Source organism: Lepidochelys olivacea, assembly GCF_965140295.1.
Source record: "Lepidochelys olivacea isolate rLepOli2 genome assembly, chromosome: 9".
NCBI lineage: Eukaryota > Metazoa > Chordata > Testudines > Cheloniidae > Lepidochelys > Lepidochelys olivacea.
In genome coordinates this window covers 1,825,946-1,848,040 of record NC_140419.1, presented here as the reverse complement: position 1 = coordinate 1,848,040, position 22,095 = coordinate 1,825,946, and the positions used below count along the sequence as shown (strand labels likewise).

Sequence of the window (22,095 nt, the reverse complement as noted above, 5' to 3'; positions counted from 1 at the left end):
CAGCACCCCTCTGCCAGAGTCCAACAAATGCTTCCTTTGTCGCTTTAGGTGCAGTGAATGCAATGGGCAGGAAGAGAGAGCAGTGCCTTGGGGTGTTTGTCCCTCCGTTTTATAGTTTCAGTCCCTCTCTTGAAAAACCTTTCCAGCTGAGAACCAGGAGCCACACAGTGTACGTAGAAGGAAAACTCTGCTGGTTTTTTCACCCGTTAGAATGTCCTTTGTCATTCCGTCGTGCTTGATGACTCTGTTTACTGCTTAAATGCAAATGAAGCAGAGCACACATTCCTTTGTTTAGGTCAGACATGTTTGCCAACTTCCATTTGGGCAGGGCTGTGGGGTTGGAATATGTGTTAACATCCACACAGGGGGACTTGTAACTTCACATGCATTTTATCAGGACGATACCTGACAAGGCATTCTTTGTACAAAGATTATTACAATAGTGTGCAGGGTGTGACTGCAGGTGTGTGTTCTGTCACAGTCATGATTTACAAACCTTTGCAATTTCCTTACATTGCCAAGGTGTAATTCCCGTCTGTTGGTCTTGCCAGATGCTGATGGATGGCCCTATCAGGAGATCCTGGGACGATCATTAGACAGAAATGTGGGCAGGAGCCCAGAAGTACAGTGTATAATATTTGAGGTGGCCTGTCACGTTTTTATACAGGCAAAGTGTGAAAATGCACTTTTCTGTGAATGCTTTCACTGAATGGCTGCTCCCTTGGTGCTCTCCCAAGAGCTCAGAGCACACGTAGCCCCACACATGATTGAAAGAGAATGTGCCAGAAACCACCAGCCAAAAGTTTCAAACTTATTACCCTAAACCGAGGCACCTCAATAAAGTGGCCTCTACATCCGCCCAGCACCCAGCGACATCAATGCGAAAGGCAGGGCCACAGCATCTTTGCGACTCAGGCCTCTTATCCAGACGCCTAAATGTGGCTAAAGGTGGCACTTCACTTTAGGAATCTGAGCATGAAATTATTGGCCACGGCACCCTTTACATCACAAAGGAAGCAGATACTTCTTTACAAAATGCAGAATCCTCTCACCCCACACCCGGATCCCCCCCACACTGAGCCCCTCCACACTTGGATCCTGCCTGGTTGAGCCTGCCTGCCCCACACCCCGTGTGCCTGGTGCAGAGGGGCAGGGCCCCAGGGTGTTTCTGGGGCAGGCCCAGGCCTTGTGCTGTATCAGGGTTGGGTGCAGCCTCACCGCTGAGTCCGTGTCCCAGGAATGGGGGGGCTGCAGGATGATCTCTCACTTTCAGCAAGCTAGTGGCCTGTGCGCCCCACTGCCATGCTGGAGTCTCTGCATTTATTTATTGACAAATAAAACGTGCAGAATATTACAATATTGTGTGCAGAATTCGTAATGTTTTGGCGCAGAATGCCCGCAGGAATACTTATTGTAATGGGGAGATCTGCTTTATGAATCTCAAGTTTTTTCCAGATGCCTCTGTCTGCATTTACTCAGCAGTTTCTCCTTTAGCTTGTTGTTCCCAGGATAGAGATGACAACATGCAATTTACACATTTCTCTACCCTTGGTGACACAGTTTCATAAATAATATTTGATTACTCTGATCAGTTGGCATATTTTATAGAAAGCCAAAACGCACTAGGAATACCAATCACCTTTCTTCTCTTTATGAATGACCTGGAAATGTAAAAGTGACAGCAAATATTAGTTATTATTTGGATTGGGTAGGTAGGTCCTAGGTGGCACTCTCAGGATTGGGGCCCCATGCTGCTTGGTCCTGCACTAGTACATATTAAGAGAAGAACCTTTCCCCAAAGAGCTAACATGCAGATTCTCCTGTTGGATTTCTGAGAGACCTGGCTGTTGCATCTTGATCGCATGCTCAGGGTCAGATGCAAACTCCAGATCTGGAGCTGGGAAGGAATTCCCCCCCTGCTCAGATTGGCGGGGACCTTGAAGGTTTTTCACTTTCCTCCACAGCGTAGGGGTGTGGTTCACCTGCTGGCATCACCTGGGCATATCTCACATAATCAATTCCCTCCCATTGCAGGGGCCTCAGCCATTGATAGCACCTCTCCTGCTCTCTGCCTGTGGTACACTACAGGTTAGTCTCCTGAGCGTTGAAATGCTTTAGTCTAATCCACGTCGTTGGGCTCAATCTAGGGGTAACGGGATGAAATGTAATGGCCCGTGTTATACCGGAGGGTCAGAGTAGATGATCTAATGATCTCCTCTGGCTTTCAAGGCTATGAAATGTGTGCCAGGGCAGCGTATGCATCTGCCCACGTGAAACGTGTTCCAGGGCTGGGGCCCCACTGTTAGACAAGCTGCAACAAGTGGGTGAGAAAACCCAAAGAAGGGAGAGCAGACAAGGACAGCAATGGGAAGCGCATGGAATTGTGCACAGGGACTAGAGGTCATCACCGCCCAGACGCTCCAGGTGGTACGAGGCTTTCTTTGCTTTTAAAAAGTAAAATCAGCTTGCCCTGACGGAGAGCGTCCCACCCGCGTCGGGAAGGAAGGAAAATGACTGAATTTCTTTTTTCTCCTGCGTAGGGCACAGAAGAGAGATTTTTCTATATTGGAGGAACTGACATTCACACAAACGTTTGGGAGAATTGATGAGAGCAGCTCATAAGAGGTCTGCTGTGTCTGAATTGTTTCAATCCTAGTTCTGAAAATCATTTTGTTAAAAGAGAAGTAACAGGTACGTTTGAAAGAACCAAATCTAAAGATCAGGGCCACAAAATCTTCAAAACTGACAGCTGGTTTCGGGTGCTCGGCACGTTCTGGAAACCTGGCACCTGCAAGCTGTCTCAGATTTAGCACCCGAAGGTCAGTAGGCCCACGGTTCTTCCCTTAGTCCCAGCTCCCAGGCCTTGTTTCCTTTCAGAAAGGGAAATATTTTAGCTAAACACCTGAGTTCAATAGCCAGTAGCCCTCTTCTAATGCATTTCCAGACCAGGCTTCACCTTCAGGCCAGCTGCAGCCAGCCATATCAGCAGAAGACTAGACTGGAGCACTCACTGGGCAAGAGGAAGACTGTGTTACAGAAAAGATTGTATAATTTTATGGCCATTAATAATAGTCATATTTATTCCAGCGAAAGCTATGATCTAAGAACATAAGGCACCTGGTCAGAGTTTTGTCTGCATGAAATGCCGTCTGATAGAGCTGATGGAGGAAAAGATCAGAGGTTTGGAGATGCAGGTGGAAAGTCTGGTAGAGTTTAGGAAGGGGTTTGAGCAGATTATGGAGCAAAGACATGAGGTATCTGAAGGGAAAAGCTCAGACTTGCAGATGGAAGCAGGACTAGGGAATTCTGAGGGGAGACTGGGTGAGGAAAGTGGTCAGTGGAAGCATGTGACTAAAAGAACTAGGCAGAGGAAAAGACGGGCTAGTGAAGGAGATTACACCAAATATGAGCCCCAGGAGGATACAGGATGGGTTAAAAAGGATTACAAGGGAGAATGGGAATGGAAAAAACTTGCAGCCAGAGGGAACAGGGGATAGACTGGAGAATAGCACCGTCACTAGGAAAAGGCAGGTCTATGTGATTGGGGACTCTTTATTGAGAAGAATAGATAGGCCTGTAACCAGAGCTGATCCAGAAAATAGGAGGGTGTGCTGTCTTCCAGGTGCTAAGATACGGGATGTAGACCTGAGGTTAAAAAGGATTCTAAAGGGAGCGGGAAAGAATCCCCTAATTATCCTTCATGTGGGAACAAATGATACGGCTAGATTCTCACTGGAAAGTATTAAGGGAGACTATGTTAGGCTGGGGAGGACGCTTAAGGAAATTGAGGCTCAGGTGATCTTTAGTGGGATTCTGCCTGTTCCTAGAGAAGGGCAACAAAGGTGTGACAAGATTATGACTATCAATAGATGGCTTAGGCAGTGGTGCTATAAGGAGGGCTTTGGGATGTATGGCCATTGGGAGGCATTCATGGATAGAGGACAGTTCTCTCGGGATGGACTTCATCTGAGTAGGGAAGGAAATAGACTTCTAGGATGGAGGCTGGCACAACTGATTAAGAGAGCTTTAAACTAGGAATTTGGGGGAGATGGTTGGGAGATGTCCAGGTAATCTCCACGCCAGAATTTAGCATAGAGTGGAAAGAAAATGAAGTAAGAGTGGATACAGCTGTAGGTAGGAGGAAGGGCAGTGTAGATACAAGTCTAATAGGTTATACTGGTAGTAAAATAACCGTGCCTAATAGGGTACAGAATGTGAGTGAGGCCAAACAGCAAAAATTAAGATGTTTGTACACTAATGCAAGGAGCCTAGGTAACAAAATGGAGGAACTAGAGTTACTGGTGCAGGAAGTGAAACCAGATATTATAGGTATAACAGAGACCTGGTGGAATAGTAGTCATGACTGGGCTACAGGTATTGAAGGGTATGTGCTGTTTAGGAAAGACCGAAATAAAGGTAAAGGTGGTGGAGTAGCACTGTATATCAATGATGAGATAGAATGTAAAGAAATAAGAAGCGATGAAATGGATATGACTGAGTCTGTCTGGGCAATAATTAAATTGGGGAAGAAAACTATTAGAGCCTCCCCTGGGATAGTGCTGGGGGTGTGCTATAGACCGCCGGGATCTAATTTGGATATGGATAGAGCCCTTTTTAATGTTTTTAATAAAGTAAATACTAATGGAAACTGTGTGATCATGGGAGACTTTAACTTCCCAGATATAGACTGGAGGATGAGTGCTAGTAATAATAATAGGGCTCAGATTTTCCTAGATGCGATAGCTGATGGATTCCTTCAACAAGTAGTTGCTGAACCGACTAGAGGGGATGCCATTTTAGATTTGGTCTTGGCGAGTAATGAGGACCTCATAGAGGAAATGGTTGTAGGGGATAATCTTGGCTCAAGTGATCATGAGCTAATTCAGTTCAAACTGAATGGAAGGATTAACAAAAATAAATCTGCAACTAGGGTTTTTGATTTCAAAAGGGCTGACTTTCAAAAATTAAGGAAATTAGTTAGGGAAGTGGATTGGACTGAAGAATTTATGGGTTTAAAGGTAGAGGAGGCCTGGGATTATTTTAAATTAAAGCTGCAGAAGCTATCGGAAGCCTGCATCCCAAGAAAGGGGAAAAAATTCATAGGCAGGAGTTGTAGACCAAGCTGGATGAGCAAGCATCTTAGAGAGGTAATTAAGAAAAAGCAGAAAGCATATAGGGAGTGGAAGAAGGGAGGGATCAGTAAGGAAAGCTACCTTATTGAGGTCAGAATATGTAGGGATAAAGTGAGACAGGCTAAAAGTCAAGTAGAGTTGGACCTTGCAAAGGGAATTAAAACCAATAGTAAAAGGTTCTATAGTCATATAAATAGGAAGAAAACAAAGAAAGAAGAAGTGGGACCGCTAAAAACTGAGGATGGAGTGGAGGTCAAGGATAATCTAGGCATGGCCCAATATCTAAACAAATACTTTGCCTCAGTCTTTAATAAGACTAAAGAGGATCTTAGGGATAATGGTAGCATGATAAATGGGAATGAGGATATGGAGGTAGACATCACCATATCTGAGGTAGAAGCGAAACTCAAACAGCTTAATGGGGCTAAATCGGGGGGCCCAGATAATCTTCATCCAAGAATATTAAAAGAATTGGCACAAGAAATTGCAAGCCCATTAGCAAGAATTTTTAATGAATCTGTAAATTCAGGGGTTGTACCATATGATTGGAGAATTGCTAACATAGTTCCTATTTTTAAGAAAGGGAAAAAAAGTGATCCAAGTAATTATAGGCCTGTTAGTTTGACATCTGTAGTATGCAAGGTCTTGGAAAAAATTTTGAAGGAGAAGGTAGTTAAGGACATTGAAGTCAATGGTAAATGGGACAAAATACAACATGGTTTTACAAAAGGTAGATCGTGCCAAACCAACCTGATTTCCTTCTTTGAGAGAGTAACAGATTTTTTAGATAAAGGAAACGCAGTGGATCTAATTTATTTAGATTTTAGTAAGGCGTTTGATACTGTGCCACATGGGGAATTATTAGTTAAATTGGATAAGATGGGCATCAATAGGAAAATTGAAAGGTGGATAGGGAATTGGTTAAAGGGGAGACTACAACGGGTCCTACTGAAAGGTGAACTGTCAAGTTGGAGGGAGGTTACCAGTGGAGTTCCTCAAGGATCAGTTTTGGGACCAATCTTATTTAATCTTTTTATTACTGACCTGGGCACAAAAAGTGGGAGTGTGCTAATAAAGTTTGCAGATGATACAAAGCTGGGAGGTATTGCTAATTTAGAGAAGGACAGGGATACCCTACAGGAGGATCTGGATGACCTTGTAAACTGGAGTAATAGGAATAGGATGAAATTTAATAGTGAGAAGTGTAAGGTCATGCATTTAGGGATTAATAACAAGAATTTTAGTTATAAGCTAGGGACGCATCAACTAGAAGTAACGGAGGAGGAAAAGGACCTTGGAGTATTGGTTGATCATAGGTTGACTATGAGCTGCCAATGTGATATGGCTGTGAAAAAAGCTAATGTCGTCTTGGGATGCATCAGGAGAGGTATTTCCAGTAGGGATAAGGAGGTTTTAGTACCGTTATATAAGGCACTGGTGAGACCTCACCTGGAATACTGTGTGCAGTTCTGGTCTCCCATGTTTAAGAAGGATGAATTCAAACTGGAACAGGTACAGAGAAGGGCTACTAGGATGATCCGAGGAATGGAAAACTTGTCTTATGAAAGGAGACTCAGGGAGCTTGGCTTGTTTAGCCTAACTAAAAGAAGGTTGAGGGGAGATATGATTGCTCTCTATAAATATATCAGAGGGATAAATACCAGAGAGGGAGAGGAATTATTTAAACTCAATACCAATGTGGACACAAGAACAAATGGATATAAACTGGCCACTAGGAAATTTAGATTAGAAATTAGACGAAGGTTTCTAACCATCAGAGGAGTGAAGTTTTGGAATAGCCTTCCGAGGGAAGTAGTGGGGGCAAAAGATCTATCTTGCTTTAAGATTAAACTCGATAAGTTTATGGAGGAGATGGTATGATGGGATAACATGGTTTTGGTAATTAAATATTCATGGTAAATAGGCCCAATGGCCTGTGATGGGTTTTTAGATGGGGTAAGATCCAAGTTACCCGGGAAAGAATTTTCTGTAGTATCTGGCTGATGAATCTTGCCCATATGCTCAGGGTTTAGCTGATCGCCATATTTGGGGTCGGGAAGGAATTTTCCTCCAGGGCAGATTGGAAGGCCCTGGAGGTTTTTCGCCTTCCTCTGTAGCATGGGGCACGGGTCACTTGCTGGAGGATTCTCTGCTCCTTGAGGTCTTCAAACTACAATTTGAGGACTTCAATAGCACAGATATAGGTGTGAGGTCTTTTTTAGGAGTGGTGGGTGAAATTCTGTGGCCTGCATTGTGCAGGAGGTCAGACTAGATGATCATAATGGTCCCTTCTGACCTAAATATCTATGAATCTATAAGAGTGGCCAGACTGGGTCAGACCAATGGTCCATCTAGCCCAGTGTCCTGACTTTGAACAGTGGCCAATGCCAGGTGTGTCAGAGGGAATGAACTGAACAGAGCAAGTATCAGGTGATCCATCATCTGTTGTCCAGTCCCGGCTTCTGGCAGTCAGAGGTTTAGGGACACCAAGAACATTGGGTTGCGGCCAATGTTCCCTCTAATTTTTTATATCCAGGTGCAGAATGAATTTTTTTATGTGCACCAATATTGAGGTGATGTGTGGCGGGGGTGGTGCTGAGGGGTTCAGAGTGTGGGAGGGGTCTCAAGACTGGAGCAGAGGATTGGGGTGCGGGGGCGTGAGGACTCTGATCGGGAGTGCAGGCTCTGGGGTGGGCCAGGATGAAGGGTTTGGGGTGTGGGAGAGGGTCCAGGGCTAGGGCAGAGGGTCAGGCTTAGGGTGCAGGGGGTGAGGATTCTGGCTGGGAGTGCAGGCTTTGGAGTGGGGCTGGGGATGAGGGGTTGGGGTGTGGGAGGGGTTCAGGACTGGGGTAGAGGGTTGGGGTGCAGAGGTGAGGGCTCCGGCTGGGGGTGAGGGCTCTGGGGTAGGGCTGGGGATGAGGGCTTCAGGGTGTGGGAGGGGGGTCAGGACTGGGACAGAGCATTGGGGTGTTGGGGAGTGAGGGCTCCAGGTGGTGGTGCAGGCTCTGGGGTGGGGCTGGGAAGTTTGTCGTGCAGGCTGCCCCAGGGCTGGGACCAGAGGACTCCACCCAGCCTTCTCCCCGCCGGCAGCAGCTCCGGGGGAGAGGCGTGTCTTCCCGCCGTCAGGAACTCTGGGACTATGGGAGAGGCCCGCGGCAGCCCTGCACACCCCAACTTCCTCCCTCCCCACCGGGCCCCAGTGGCTATGTGCCTGTGTGGCTTTTTATAGCTTATTGTGCAGCCGCACAGCTGATAGGGAACTTAGGTTGTGGCCCTGACCATCCTGGCTAATAGCCATTGATGGACCTATCCTCCATTAATTTACCCAGTTGTTTTTTGAACCCAGTTCTACTTTTGGCCCTCACAACATCTCCTGGCAAGAAGTTCCACAGGTGGACTGTGCGTTGTGTGAAGAAATACTTCCTTCTGTTTGTTTTAAACCTGCTGCCTGTTAATTTCCTTGGGTAACCCCTGGTTCTTGTGTTATGTAAAGGGATGTAATTCAGGGTATAAACTGACCTCTACGAGATGGTCAGGAAGGAGTTTCCTGTCCCTCCTACATGTACAGCATCTCACAGCTGTCTGGGCACATCCCTTCTCTGCACCCCAAGGAGCGCTCACTGCTGAAGAGATGGATTCGTTTACCACTTGCCATGTAAGGGTCAACTGTATGTTCTCATTCTAATTGCCTTCTATGAAGAGATAACTGGCTCTGTGGATGAGGGGAAAGCAGTGGACGTGTTGTTCCTTAACTTTAGCAAAGCTGTTGACATGGTCTCCCACAGTATTCTTGCCAGCAAGTTAAAGAAGTATGGGCTGGATGAATGCACTATAAGGTGGGTAAGAAGTTGGCTAGATTGTCGGGCTCAACGGGTAGTGATCAATGGCTCCACGTCTAGTTAGCAGCTGGTATCAAGTGGAGTGCCCCAGGGGTCGGTTTTGTTCAATATCGTCATTAATGATCTGGAGGATGGTGTGGATTGCACCCTCAGCCAGTTTGCAGATGACACTAAACTGGGAGGAGAGGTAGATACGCTGGAGGGTACGGATAGGATACAGAGGGACCTAGAAAATTAGAGGATTGGGCCAAAAGAAATCTGATGAGGTTCAACAAGGACAAGTGCAGAATCCTGCACTTAGGACGGAAGAACCCAATGCACCGCTACAGACTAGGGACCGAATGGCTCGGCAGCAGTTCTGCAGAAAAGGACCTAGGGGTGACAGTGGACGAGAAGCTGGATATGAGTCAACAGTGTGCCCTTGTTGCCAAGAAGGCCAATGGCATTTTGGGGTGTATACGTAGGGGCATTGCCAGCAGATCGAGGGACGTGATCGTTTCCTTCTATTCGACATTGGTGAGGCCTCATCTGGAGTACTGTGTCCAGTTTTGGGCCCCACACTACAAGAAGGATGTGGAAAAATTGGAAAGCGTCCAGCAGAGGGCAACAAAAATGATCAGGGGACTGGAACACATGAGTTATGAGGAGAGGCTGAGGGAACTGGGATCGTTTAGTCTGCGGAAGAGAAGAATGAGGGGGGATTTGATAGCTGCTTTCAACTACCTGAAAGGGGGTTCCAAAGAGGATGGATCTAGACTATTCTCAGTGGTGGCAGATGACAGAACAAGGAGTAACGGTCTCAAGTTGCAGTGGGGGAGGTTTAGGTTGGATATTAGGAAAAACTTTTTCACTAGGAGGGTGGTGAAGCACTGGAATGCGTTACCTAGGGAGGTGGTTTAATCTCCTTCCCTTGAGGTTTTTAAGGTCAGGCTTGACAAAGCCCTGGCTGGGATGATTTAGTCAGGGATCGGTCCTGCTTTGAGCAGGGGGTTGGACTAGATGACCTCCTGAGGTCCCTTCCAACCCTGATATTCTATGATTCTATGATTCAGTATTTCCTGCTTCCTGCAGGCCAGGAGCTTGCAGACAGCCCACGGGAATTGAATCAAGCAGCTTGACAGAGATCTTTCTTTCCCTTACATCCAGATTTTCTGGCTCCTGGCTACCAAGCTCTTCAGAGACACAAGACAGAGCAGCCCTCGGGGCTGAGAGGCAGCGCTCCTCCGTGTGAGGGAACGGCTGGCTCAGCACAATGCTTGTTGAGCTCCTGCCCTTGGTCACATCAGTGGTGCTACTTCGCTCCAGCACTGAAGTCTCTTCCCTGTCTACCAGACTAGGCACAAATAGACATTGTAAGGACCAGTCTGTGCCCTTACAATCGCCGTACAGTGATGCCCCTGCGTAAGGGTGACCAGAGAGCAAGTGTGAAAAGTAGGGACTAGGGGGCTGGGTGGGGGTTTGGTGGCCTATATAAGACAAAGCCCCTGATAACTGGGGCATCTGGTCACCCTATCCTGCACTCACAGTCCTCCTGCTCCTCACAGAAAGAGGGAGGCATCAGCGCGCGCCCCAGACAAGGACCCATGGACACACAAGAGAAAGGCTAGTCGAAGGCTGAAGAGGTGAAGCTGGGGCACATGAGCATCAGTCCCCCTGTTCCTAGTGGAGGGAAGCTAATTACAGAGAGCCCAGCTGCAGCCGCAGTATCCAGCCATGTGCGTGTGGTAGGGGACTGCAGACCTGGTGAATTACCCCCCCCCCCGGCCCCCTCGAAACATCTCGCCAGCCTCGTGTTCCACGGGTACGATTCCCAGCTCTCAGCCGCTGCTCTGCCATAGTCCCCATTCACAAGGGGCCCTGTCCTGCGCCCCGGGCCCAGAGAGGACTCTGTCCGCACTGCCCAGGCAGGCCCCTCTGTGGGGCTCTGTACAGCAGGGGCAGGCCAGGCAGGAGCTGGTGGGGCAGGGTTGGCGGCCAGCTCAGCTTCTCCAGACTCTTCCTCCCCAAGCTGGGTTGGAAGCCGGTGCAAATGGCACCGCACAGAGCAGCGTGAAGGGGCACTGCTCCCCCTCGTGACATGGGGCTCAGGGAATAGCCACGGCGGCGGCAGGACGACGGCTCCCCAAAGGCCAGCCGCGGCCACTGAGACCAGGCGGCAGGGCTCCCTGCGGACCACCTCATGTCTGCCACAGCTTCCATAAGATCATGGATCTCCGTGGAAACACGAGCCCCGACGCCTCACACTAGGCTGACGGGGTGTCCGGTTTTCGACCGGAACACCCAGTCAAAAAGGGGATCCTGGCGGCTCCAGTCAGCACTGCTGACCGGGCTGTTGACTGTCCGGTTGGTGGAGCCGTGCAGCGGGGCTGGCAGGCACCCTGCTAGCCTCCACGCCGCGCAGCTCTTGGGAAGCAGCCGGCATGTCCGGCTCCTAGGGTTTGGGGCGGCCGGGGGGGTCTGCGTGCTGCCCCACCCACAGGCGCGGCTCCCATTGGCTGGATCAGGGCAGGGGAGGAACTAGCGCGACTGGTGAGCGGTCAGCAGGTGGCTGTTGAGGGGTCGTGGCACGGGCCTCTCCCGCTGCTGCCCGGCCCTCTCGCACAGCTGGGTTCCAGCTGTGACGGGTGCCCTGCAGCAAACAGCGCCTGTCGCCCCATCACCAGCACCCAGGAGTTCGAGGTATGTATCCCCATCTCAGAGGGCTGGGAGTGGGGCTGCTGGCAGGGAAGAGAATGAGACCAACCCAGCACCCGGCCCAGCCACCTTGGCCCGGGACAGTCCTCCTGAGTCCGCCACCCACCCCAGCAACCTGGGCAACTCCTCCCGCACCAGCCCTGCACCCCCCTCACTGCATCCCTCCCCATCCCAACCCCCGCACCCCATCCCACCACTGCATCCCTCCCCATCCCAACCCCCACACCCCCTCCCACCACTGCATCCCTCCCCATCCCAACCCCCACACACCCATCCTCCTCACTGCATCCCTCCCCATCCCAACCCAACCCCCACACCTCCATCCCCATCCCAACCCCCCCTGCATCCTTCCCTGTCCTGCACCCCCATTACTGCATCCCTCCTTCATCCCATCCCTTTACCCCTTACAGCGCTCTTCCACCCATCCTCTCCACCTCCCAGAGCCACCACTCCCATGTCCCTCACCCCCCACAGCCCTGCACCTGTAGCCTTCTGCCTCCCCCTGCATCCCCATCCACCCCACATACCCCCCTCCTCTCTCCTTCACTGCTTCCTCTGGCCACCCTGCTCTCGTCCTTGGCCTCTTTCCCTCCCCATCCTCTCTCCTCCACCCCCCCCATCTTTTCCCTTCCAGCCCACCCTCCTCCCTTCCTGGCTGGGTGATTTAAGCAGCCCCTGGACAAGTGGAGTCCTCCTGGATACCAGAGAGAGAAAATAAAAAGGCAACAAAACCAGACAATGAAACTCAGCCAGCAGCCTGGGGCCCAGGCAGAGCAGAGCCCCCTCAGTGCCAGGCAGCCAGTCTCCGGCCCCTTCGCTCTCAGCCCAACCTTCACACCGGGCATGGCAGCGCTGCACCCCCGGGTGAGGGGCCCGCCGGCACGGGACGTCTCCTGCAGCGAGGGTGGCCAAGCGACAGAGGGAGGGGGGATGGAGTGAGCAGGGGGAGGGGCCTCAGGGAAGGGGTGGGGCAGGGGTGGGGCAACGTTCTTCAGGTTTCTGGAATTAGAAAGTTGGCAACCCTACCTCACAAGGATGGGCAAACAGACCCCGCTTCCCCTCTGGAAGAACAAGGGAATATGCTGCCAGGTCTGGCTCATGGACCAGTATCCTGCCCGAGTGGGTCATTCCCGCCAAGGGGAAATCAGGGCCTTGGGCACCTTCCTCCAGAACACAGCCTAAGGGTTGTCATGGTGACCACATCCCCGAACACTAACAGCATGAGTGGTGTGCTGGCTCAACAGAAGTTATGGGCTGGCTGCAGGAATTACTGGGGGTGGTTCTCTGGCCCCTGTTATGCAGCAGGTCAGGCTAGCTCATCACAACGAACCTTTTTGGCCTTCAAATCTCTCTACCCCTGTGTCTGACCACAGGGCCTCACTGGTGATTTCTAAGGGGACACCTCTGTGGATAAGGGATAGCAAACCGCCAGGATGACCAAAGCCCCAGCCGGACAGTTACTGCTCTTCGGTGCACAGCAACGGAGATCGCATCCGCTCAGAGTTATCAAAGCACTTTGTGAATAATCTGCAAATGAGCACACCCCACATTTCAGGCTGAGTGAATGGTACTGGGCCTGCTCTTGCCCTCTGGGCAGAGACTGCCAATAAGAGACAGCGGTGACGTGGACACTTCTCCACCAAAACAGAAGCGCAGTCACCTCGGCCCCACACCAGCCCGTGGAACAGTAACAGCTTCCAGTCGTGACCTGGGTAGGGTTTCCCGCCGTGACCCAGAGGTGAAAGGCTCGGTGTTCGATTACCAGTGCCCAGCCTGCATCAGTTTTGTTAGTAATTACCCTAGTTCGTAAAAGCAATTTGTTGTCTACATTCTGTTTAGATTCCTTAGGTCCCAAAGTCCCTGAACATGCTTGGGTCCCTAGAAATGAGATTGCCCAGAGTGACGTTTATTTGGTCCCCAGCTTCTCGCTCAAAGGTCTGCAGCAGAGACATAGCCATCTCCCTTTTTCCTCCCACACTCCCAGCAGGTGGCATCCTGTTTTACTCCACCTTTCCTCATTCAGCTCCACGCCCAGCGGCGCTGTAAACAGTCCCGCAGACACATTAGAAGATAAGAGCTCGTGTGGTTCAGGGATGTACTGAATTCCACCACATCTCAAGCATCATCAAAATCCCTGCTTCAGATTATCCTCAATTCATTCCTTGAACAGTTGATCTTGCACTGAAACATTCAGCCCACATGATAACTAAAAAGAAGAGCATTTACCTAGGAAGGCAGTATCCATCCCCTCCTTATCTGTGATCACAATTATTACACAGAAGGCATTTTACAGTGCAAGATGGGTCAAGGTTTGAACCAAATCATTTACACCAGTGCATGCCTCCTCCCCAGATACTGTTTAAAACCCAATGGAACAAGTTATTTTTCATCCCTATGAAAAAAAAAATCCTACAAAATAATCCCATAAAAATAATGAAACTAATTGAGTTATACAGAAACTACACTCCAAATATATAGAATTGAAGATTGATATCTTTTCTACAGAATTCTTAAATAATCCTATAAATAGAATAGAGAATTTTGTCCCTTGCATCCGATGAAGGGGGTATTCACCCACGAAAGTTTATGCTCCCATACGTCTGTTAGTCTATAAGGTGCTACAGGACTCTTTGCCGTCCCCACTATAGAATTCTATCGGCTAATTTAAAAAATTCCACATTGAGGTTATCCCTCACTGTTCCATTGTACGGGACATCTCCATAAGGAGTAGTAAGAAAAGAATCATGAGCAGTTACGCCTCTGGTTCATCCTCTCTATCTTTTCTTTATTAATTTGTCAAAAAGTCTCTAATTGAAGCTTATGTCAAATATTGACAGGTTTCAGAGTAACAGTCGTGTTAGTCTGAAGTGAGCTGCAGCTCACGAAAGCTTATGCTCAGATAAATTGGTTAGTCTCTAAGGTGCCACAAGTCCTCCTTTTCTTTTTGTCAAATATTGCTCATCTAGAATAAAAATTTAATACACTGAAGGATTCTATTTGTTTTTAAACCAGAAGACGTCTCACTGAAGCAAAGGATCAAAAAGAAAATCTAGATTTGTACTTTTCTGTAGTTTAAAACTTGGCACTTTTTTTTTTTAAGCTGTGTACACAAGTCTCTGCAGGGATCAGAGCTTTTGCACTGGTGAGACCTGCAAACATGTCTCTTCTTTCCTGAACTTTATTTTTCTCACGCTCTCTGAAAAGACAAGATCAGGTGATATGTGTGGGATCAGCCCTGTACAGGTGCGGATCAGGTACTGGAGGAGTAGGAAAAACATTGCTGTGTGCATTTTTTTTTTTTTTTAAAAGAAGTCTCTGAATAGGCCAAGTCTCGCTCTTGGCAGGGTGACTCAGGCTTAGCTGGCAGACTATGGGAATCAGAGTGTGAGAAAGTCAGTCAAGCGGAGGGGGTTAAAGGCAAGTCCTTCAACAATTTTTTTTAAACTAACCCCACAAAACATCCCAGCTAGATCTAGGTACTGCAAGGGGACAACAGCCCAATCAAGGCAGAGGGACAGACGTCTCCCAGAGTGTGTCTCTGCATTTGCTAGTTTTATTATTTGAAAGTAAACCTTAAAGCATTTGAAGTAGCAAAGCTGCCAAAACGAGCATTAGTTGTGAGAGGAAAATGCACGATAGCGACTGGCCTTATTCACCGCTGCCTGTCAGGAGAGCCAGTTCTCAGAGTCTTCCCAGTGCCAAAAAAGGACCACACCAGTTCACCACAAAAGGATCCATTTCTCCTTCTTGACATTAACTAGCCCTTCTAGCTCCAAACACTCAAGGCCCGATTCTCCTCCGAGTTACACCTGTGTAAAGCTTGAAGTTATCAGAGTAATGCCAGGGTCTATGTGGCATTTATTTCCCGGTCTGAGATCGCTTCACCCCCCTTCAAATATATGAGCAACAAGAAGCACAAGCAACATAGATGAGGGGACCCCTCCTGGATTCAGCTGCTCACAAATCTTTACCCAATCAGGCCAGCATTTAGGTGATCTTTTTCACCACCAGTATCCAAGTCCTCTGCCGTTCACAATTTGCGTCTGTGCGTGCCAGCCTGTCCTCCACATCAACAAAAGACGCATTGTTCATTATTGCTTGAAAACATGCTCGGGCCCAGTCTGCTCGCAGTGTGTGAAGATGTTTCCCGCAGACTAGCCTCAGGGCAGACATTAGTAAACTCAGCCCTCATTTTAAATGACAGAAAGCTTTGGCTACCCACCTAGTCTGCACTCGCTTCTTCAGGGCAGATGAGCCTTGAACGGGTAAATATTGCGATGCACATAATAGCATCGTTCCTTTATTACTGCATGCCATTTCGATAAGCTAATTACCTGAAAAGTAAGAATTTGTCCACAGCACCTAGGCCGCCCCTGAAGGCAAACAGCATTTATCTTTTGATAGCCCAGTTTCTTGCCCCTACAGAAGTTGTTTTAGGTTCATTGCTATGGTGTTACAGCTCTGTCTGTATGCAACAAACAGTGCTGGGTCTGTTGGGGGAAAAGGCGATGGGGTTACAGACAGCAGCGACCCTTCCCAGGGCCGGCGCTGTGAGGTACACAGCACTTTCCTCTGCACAGGGACTGACAGGGCCCCGCACTTTGAGCGTCCAAGGGCCAAAATGCGAAAAGTTTACACCAAAGAAATGAGACCCCACCGTTAGATGAAACGTTCTGCAAACGCACCGGTGTCTGAGAGACTCAGCCAGTGAGGGGTTGATCCATTTTTAAAGCTAATTTCAATCGATAACACTCCATTAGAAACTCGGGCGCGGGGAGGACCAAACAGCCAGCGTTGGGAAAGGGGACTTGCTGGGAAGCTTTACCCCTTCCTGCTCTTTCCCGCAAAGCGAACAGCCCAGCGCTACCCCGGTCTAGTCCGCACGGATTCCTCGGCCACCTGCCTGGGCACCTGGCCCCGCCTGCGCCCACGGGCTGACCCCGGGGTGCTCGGACACCGCAGCCCCGCCGGGGCGGAACCCGGCGCAGCGGAGAGGAGACCTGGCTCCAATTCACAGCCCGTCGAAACGGAGGGAGTGGAGTGTCCTGCCCCCAACACAGCCGCTGTCTGGTTCCACGGGGACCCGGCGGCGAGTGGGGCAGCCAAGGGGCCCGGCGGGGAGCGGAGCCGCTCCCACGGGGCGGGAGGCAGCCCGGGGCCCCCCGGGCAGACCGGCCGCTCGCCACGCGCACGCCCCGCACGCCCAAGGGGTGTTATGCCCAAGGGGCCCCCCCAGCCCGCGCCCGCCCCGCGCGAGGGGCGCGCCGCCCGCTCCGGGGCGCTGGGCTTGGGGCGGCCCCCGGCGCGGGACCTGGCCCCTGCAGGCCGGGGGCGGGAGGAACCCGGCCCCGGCCCCGGCGCGAACCCGCCTCCCGCCCCCGGATTCCTGCCGGCCGCGCTCGCCAAGGCGCCCGACCCGGCGCGCAGGGGGAGGGGTTTTCCCAGGCTCGCACGCAGCAGCTGCTGTTTACCCCCCAGGCGCGGCCCGCCGGCCTCGCCTCCGCCGCGGCTGCCATAAAACACCCCGGCACGTGCTCCGGCTCCGGCCCCGCCGCCCGCCTGCCTCCCCCGCCGGGCGAGCCTCGGGCCGCCGCGTTGTCTCTCTCCGCCCAGCTCCGGGCACGGTATCTGGCGGCCACCACCGACGGTGCCCGGGCCCCCTGGCAGGGCTTAGACCAACAAACGCTGGCGCAGGGGCAGGCCTGGGGTGACCCCCCCCCCCGCGGGGGTTTCTCGGGGAAGATCGCGCAGCTTGGGGCTGTCCCCACTTTCCCGCAGAGCGCCGGCAGCAGCGGCCTCGGAGGCTCGGCTGTGTGGCCCGGGGGCGGGGGAGCTAGGTTCAGGGGGCCCTCCCAGAGGTTTCCCCTCTCCCGGCCTCATGCAACCCAAACGAAGAAAGAGGATTGCAAGGGATGCCCTTGGGAGTGTGCTTTTCGCTTTCAGTTGGGCGAACACGTCCCTCCCGCCCTAGAAAGTCAGGCACAGAGGAACAGGGCGCTTCTGCTGTCCCACCAGGCAGTCAGTCCAGGGTTCCTCATACTTGCGGCTCCGTGTGCCCGTTCGGCGTCAAAGCGGAGACTCTTTGCGGATCAGCAACATCCCCCCAGTGTTTTTATCGTAGGCGTAGCCTCCCACGACAAGGTGCAGGGGCCCGGCGTGTGAACGCCGACACGTGATGCTACCCTAACTGGGGACAGTTTGCAGATTAGGCAAAAATCGAAGGAGTGGTCACTAATGAGGAGGACTGGTCACTGAGCTGGACGCAAGCAAACAATAGGCATTTGAGTATGACTCAGTGTAAATGTGTCCATCTGGGAACCAAGAAAGCCGGCCGCACTTACAGGATGGGGGACTCTGCCCTGGGAGATCTGGGGACCGCGGTGGATAAGCTGCGGGGGGTCACGGTGGATAACCCGCTGAACATGAGCTCCCCCCCGCAGCGCTGTGGGCAAAACACCAAATGTGATGGTTGGGTCCCCTGCACAAACAGGGGAATCTCAAGTCGCTGCAGGGAGGTCATTTGCCCTCTGTATTTGGCACTGGTGTGACCACTGTTGGAAAATTGTGTCCAAAGCTGGTGTCCGCAGTTCTAGAAGGATGCTGAAAAAGGGGAGGGGGTTCAAAGCAGAGCTGCAAGAAGGATGAAAGGACTGGAAAACCTGCCTTAGCGTGATAGACTCAGAGAGAGCAATCAGCTGATCTTAAAGAGAACACAGAGGGATGACTTGGTTACAGTCATTAAGTGCCTACATGGGGGAACAAATATTTAATAATGGGATTTTCAATCTAGGTCAGATAAATCTAACACAACCCAATGGCAGAAGCTGAAACTAGACTAATTCAGACTGAATATAAGGTGTAAATTAACCACTGGAACAAGGTACCGAGGGCTGAGGTGGATTCTCTGCCACAGACAACTTTTAAATCGGGGTTGGATGCTTTTCTAACAGATCTGCTGTGGGGATTATTGGGGGGGGGTCCTATGGCGTGTGCTGTACAGGAGGCCAGACGTGGCCTTGCGATCTGTCACACAGTAGTGACCCCCGTCACCCTCTCAGCTTTTCTCACAAGTTCCCAGAGAAATCCAGGTGGTGCCGAGCTGTGTTTTCTGTGTTTTGTCGTCTCCAACTTTTAAAAATTAAACAAAGAACGACCATCAAAATACTTAGCATTTAGTTTAAAACCTAGGGCCAATTAAAAGGGACATTTTTTAAAATAAGGAATTTGCTGTCTTCTGCTCTCTCTCTCTCTCCAAAAAAGAAAGGGCTCTCAAGTCTGGTATCTTTCAGTGGCACTAAATGCGGGGTCTTTGTTTTTCCTGGTCAAAGCCCGCGGCAGGGCCGGCAGGAAAGGCCCGGCAGGACCTTTGCATGACGGCTCTGAGCACGGATCAGCCCAGGCACCGCATCGACGCGCCGCTGGACCCGGCTCCGCGAAGGAAAACCATGACTTGCCCGGGGGTGTCATTTTGCAGGTTGCTAATTAACGGGGCATGCATGCAACTCCTTCTCGGACACCGGGCAGGAAGGGGCCCCCGCGCTCTCTGCCACCGCAGCACCAGGGACACAGACCCCCAGGGCGCTCCCAGGCCCCGGCTGAACGTAAAATACCAGAAGCAGCGGGGCACAGAAAGGGTTAAACGCCTTTGATTGACACTGTAGCCTCCGGTGCCCCGGGCCCAGGCGTGCGCCATTGGCCGCCGGTCGCTGCGCCTGGCAACCAATGGGTGGGCGCCGTCCACGAGCGGGGCCGCGTGTCCCCGGCTCCCATTGGCTGAAAGTTACTGTGGGAAAGAAAGTTTGGGAAGTTTCACACGAGCCGCTCGCGTGCGGCCCCGGCTATAAAGAGCGGCGGCCAGGGACGCCGGGGGACTCGCTCCGCCGGCAGCCGCCTCGCCCTGGCCCCGCGGCTGGAGCCCGAGCGCCGCAGGGTCGCGCCCCGGGGAGGGGCCCGCTTGCAGCCGGCAGAGCCCGGTGCGCGGCGCTGCGGGAAGATGCCCGCGGACGTGATGGAGAAAAACGCGTCGCCGGTGGCGGCCACCCCGGCCAGCGTCAGCGCGACGCCGGACAAGCCCAAGACCGCGTCCGAGCACCGCAAGGTAAAGGCGGGCGGGCGGCCCGCGGCGGGGCGGGGGGGGGTCCCTGTGGGGCTCGGCCCGGGGAGCCGCTGGTGGGGGCTGCCCGCGGGGCTGGGGAGGGGGTCCCTGTGGGGCGGGCGGGCGGGCTGGGGCCGCTGCGGGGGTCGAGCCTGGGCACTCACCGCTCGCCCTCTCCGCAGTCCTCCAAGCCCATCATGGAGAAGAGGCGACGGGCGAGAATCAACGAGAGCCTGAGCCAGCTGAAAACCCTCATCCTGGACGCCCTCAAGAAAGACGTGAGTGGGTCTGCGCCCCGCGGGGCGGCTCCTCGGGGGCCGCGTGCGCGCGGGAGCCGGGGGGGCGCCTGGCCCGGAGAGGCCCGAGCCCCCCCCCGGGAGCCAGGCTCGCCAGCGGGCTCACGTCTCCTCTCCCCCCGCAGAGCTCGCGGCACTCCAAGCTGGAGAAGGCCGACATCCTGGAGATGACCGTGAAGCATCTCCGGAACCTGCAGCGCGCCCAGATGACGGGTGAGTGGCCGGTGCCCGCTCCCGGGCGAGGCGGGTCCTCCCAGGCGTCCGCCCGCGGCGCTCAGGGGCCTCGCTGCCTCCGTTCCCACGCTCCGCGCTTGTGTACCGCCCAGCGCGAGTCCCGCCGGGCCGGGGGCTGCCGGGGGGTGAGGGGAAGTCGGTGGATCCGGGCCAAGGCAGTGTCTTGCACAAGTCACAGCACTGCGGGGGAGGGGAGGGGGGGGGAGGTTAACTCACTTTCAAGGAAACTGGGAGAGGAAAAGGAAAACCCAGTTCTGAAGCCCTTTGCAGGTGTAAGCCTCAGGCGATGGGATGCAGGGTCTGGGGTGGGAGTGAGTCGGGCAAAGCAGCAAAGCCCGCTGAAGGGGACAGGAGGAAGCGGTGGGATATAGGACCCTGTGTGCCCCCCGGGGGAAGGGGGTGCAGGTTATAGCGTGAGATACGGTGTCATGGGGAGGGGAAGGAGCCAGGCTGGAATTGGAGAGGGGAGGGCATGCCTTGCTCCACTTGCCCCACAGGCTCTGATCTACGTCTCCCTCCTGCCCCACAGCTGCTCTCAGCACGGACCCCACAGTGCTGGGCAAGTACCGGGCCGGCTTCAGCGAGTGCATGAACGAGGTGACCCGCTTCCTCTCCACCTGCGAGGGGGTGAACACCGAGGTGCGCACCCGGCTCCTGGGGCACCTGGCCAGCTGCATGACCCAGATCAACGCCATGAACTACCCAGCACAGCCACCGCCCCTGCCCCCGCCCGGGGCTCCGCACGCCTCCTTCGGGCAGCCACTGGTGCAGATCCCCGCGGGGGCAGCACCCCCAGGCGGTGGAGTGGTGCCGCTCAGCGGGATGCCTTGCAAGTTGGGGAGCCCGGCGGGGGAGGCCACCAAGGTGTACGGCGGCTTCCAGCTGGTGCCTGCCTCCGACGGCCAGTTCGCCTTTCTCATCCCCAACACCTTTGCGCCTGGCGGGGCCATGGTGCCACTGTATCCCAGCGGGGGCCCTGCCGGCGGGCCTTCGCTCACAGCGGACTCTGTGTGGCGGCCCTGGTGAGCCAGCACCGGTAGCAGGACTCTGGACTATCATTACCTGTTCATATTGGATTGTGCCTCTGTACTATAGCCCCTCCGTGGGGTGGGCCACTCGTGTTTTCCATGAGAGCTCCCTTGCGCCCTCCCCCCCTTTTTTAATGTGACACCAAAGATCCTGTCTGAATGCTCTTCCGATACAATAAATGCCTCGCTTCCTTGGGGAAGTTATTTGACAATAATAAACTGTCTGACTTGCATCTGGGAGCCCCTGCCTGCTGTGCGAGCCCAGGGGTTGCCCTGCAGACAATGCTGAGGCAGGCACTGTCTAGCTGGAGCTGCCCCTAGATGTTCTCTGCCTGGTCAGACAGGACAGTCTGTACAGATCTGACCCGAAAGCAGCCTGTGCACAAAGATCTCACTTCATTAGCAGCAGTTTAGTTCCTTTTAATGAATCTGATCAGGCGCCTATGGGAAGCGCTATGTTGTTCTGTTACAAAATTACAGTCACTGAGCCAAGTGGAGAGTGAGGGGAGATGGATTGATCCTGCCAATGAAGTCTAAATTCCAAGTTGAAATTGCAAGCACAGATGCGAGGAGAGCATTACATGCAATTAGGCCTGCTTCTTCAGGGTCTTAACCCGCTGTAAGTCAGATGTAGCTCTCCACTGAAATAAAGCAAGCTACAGAATCAGATTCATAACATTAAGAAAAGTTTACAAAAACACCCACTCTCTTCCACCGCCCCAAGAGCCGGCTGAGGGGTTTTGTTCCCTGGCATTACTCAGCAGGAGCTTGGAAAGC

The 22,095-nt window shown here is 52.6% G+C and overlaps 1 protein-coding gene across 1 annotated transcript; it reads left to right on the top strand.

Annotated features, from left to right (window-relative positions):
- The first annotated feature begins 19,476 nt into the window (after window positions 1–19,476).
- On the top strand, window positions 19,477–21,537 carry HES1 (hes family bHLH transcription factor 1). The gene is made up of 4 exons (XM_084639856.1): window positions 19,477–19,763; window positions 19,943–20,038; window positions 20,182–20,269; window positions 20,820–21,537. Exons 1-4 carry the CDS (start codon window positions 19,659–19,661, stop codon window positions 21,314–21,316), a joined length of 786 nt encoding a protein of 261 aa, XP_084495982.1. The 5' UTR covers window positions 19,477–19,658; the 3' UTR covers window positions 21,317–21,537.
- The last annotated feature ends 558 nt before the right edge of the window (window positions 21,538–22,095 follow it).

Bases quoted from the DNA above. Each gene is read 5' to 3' on its own strand.
- HES1 (XM_084639856.1), top strand. From the start codon at position 19,659: ATGCCCGCGGACGTGATGGAGAAAAACGCGTCGCCGGTGGCGGCCACC. The intron at 19,764-19,942 runs GTAAAGGCGGGC...CCCTCTCCGCAG, and splicing joins CCGCGTCCGAGCACCGCAAG to TCCTCCAAGCCCATCATGGA. The intron at 20,039-20,181 runs GTGAGTGGGTCT...CTCCCCCCGCAG, and splicing joins TGGACGCCCTCAAGAAAGAC to AGCTCGCGGCACTCCAAGCT.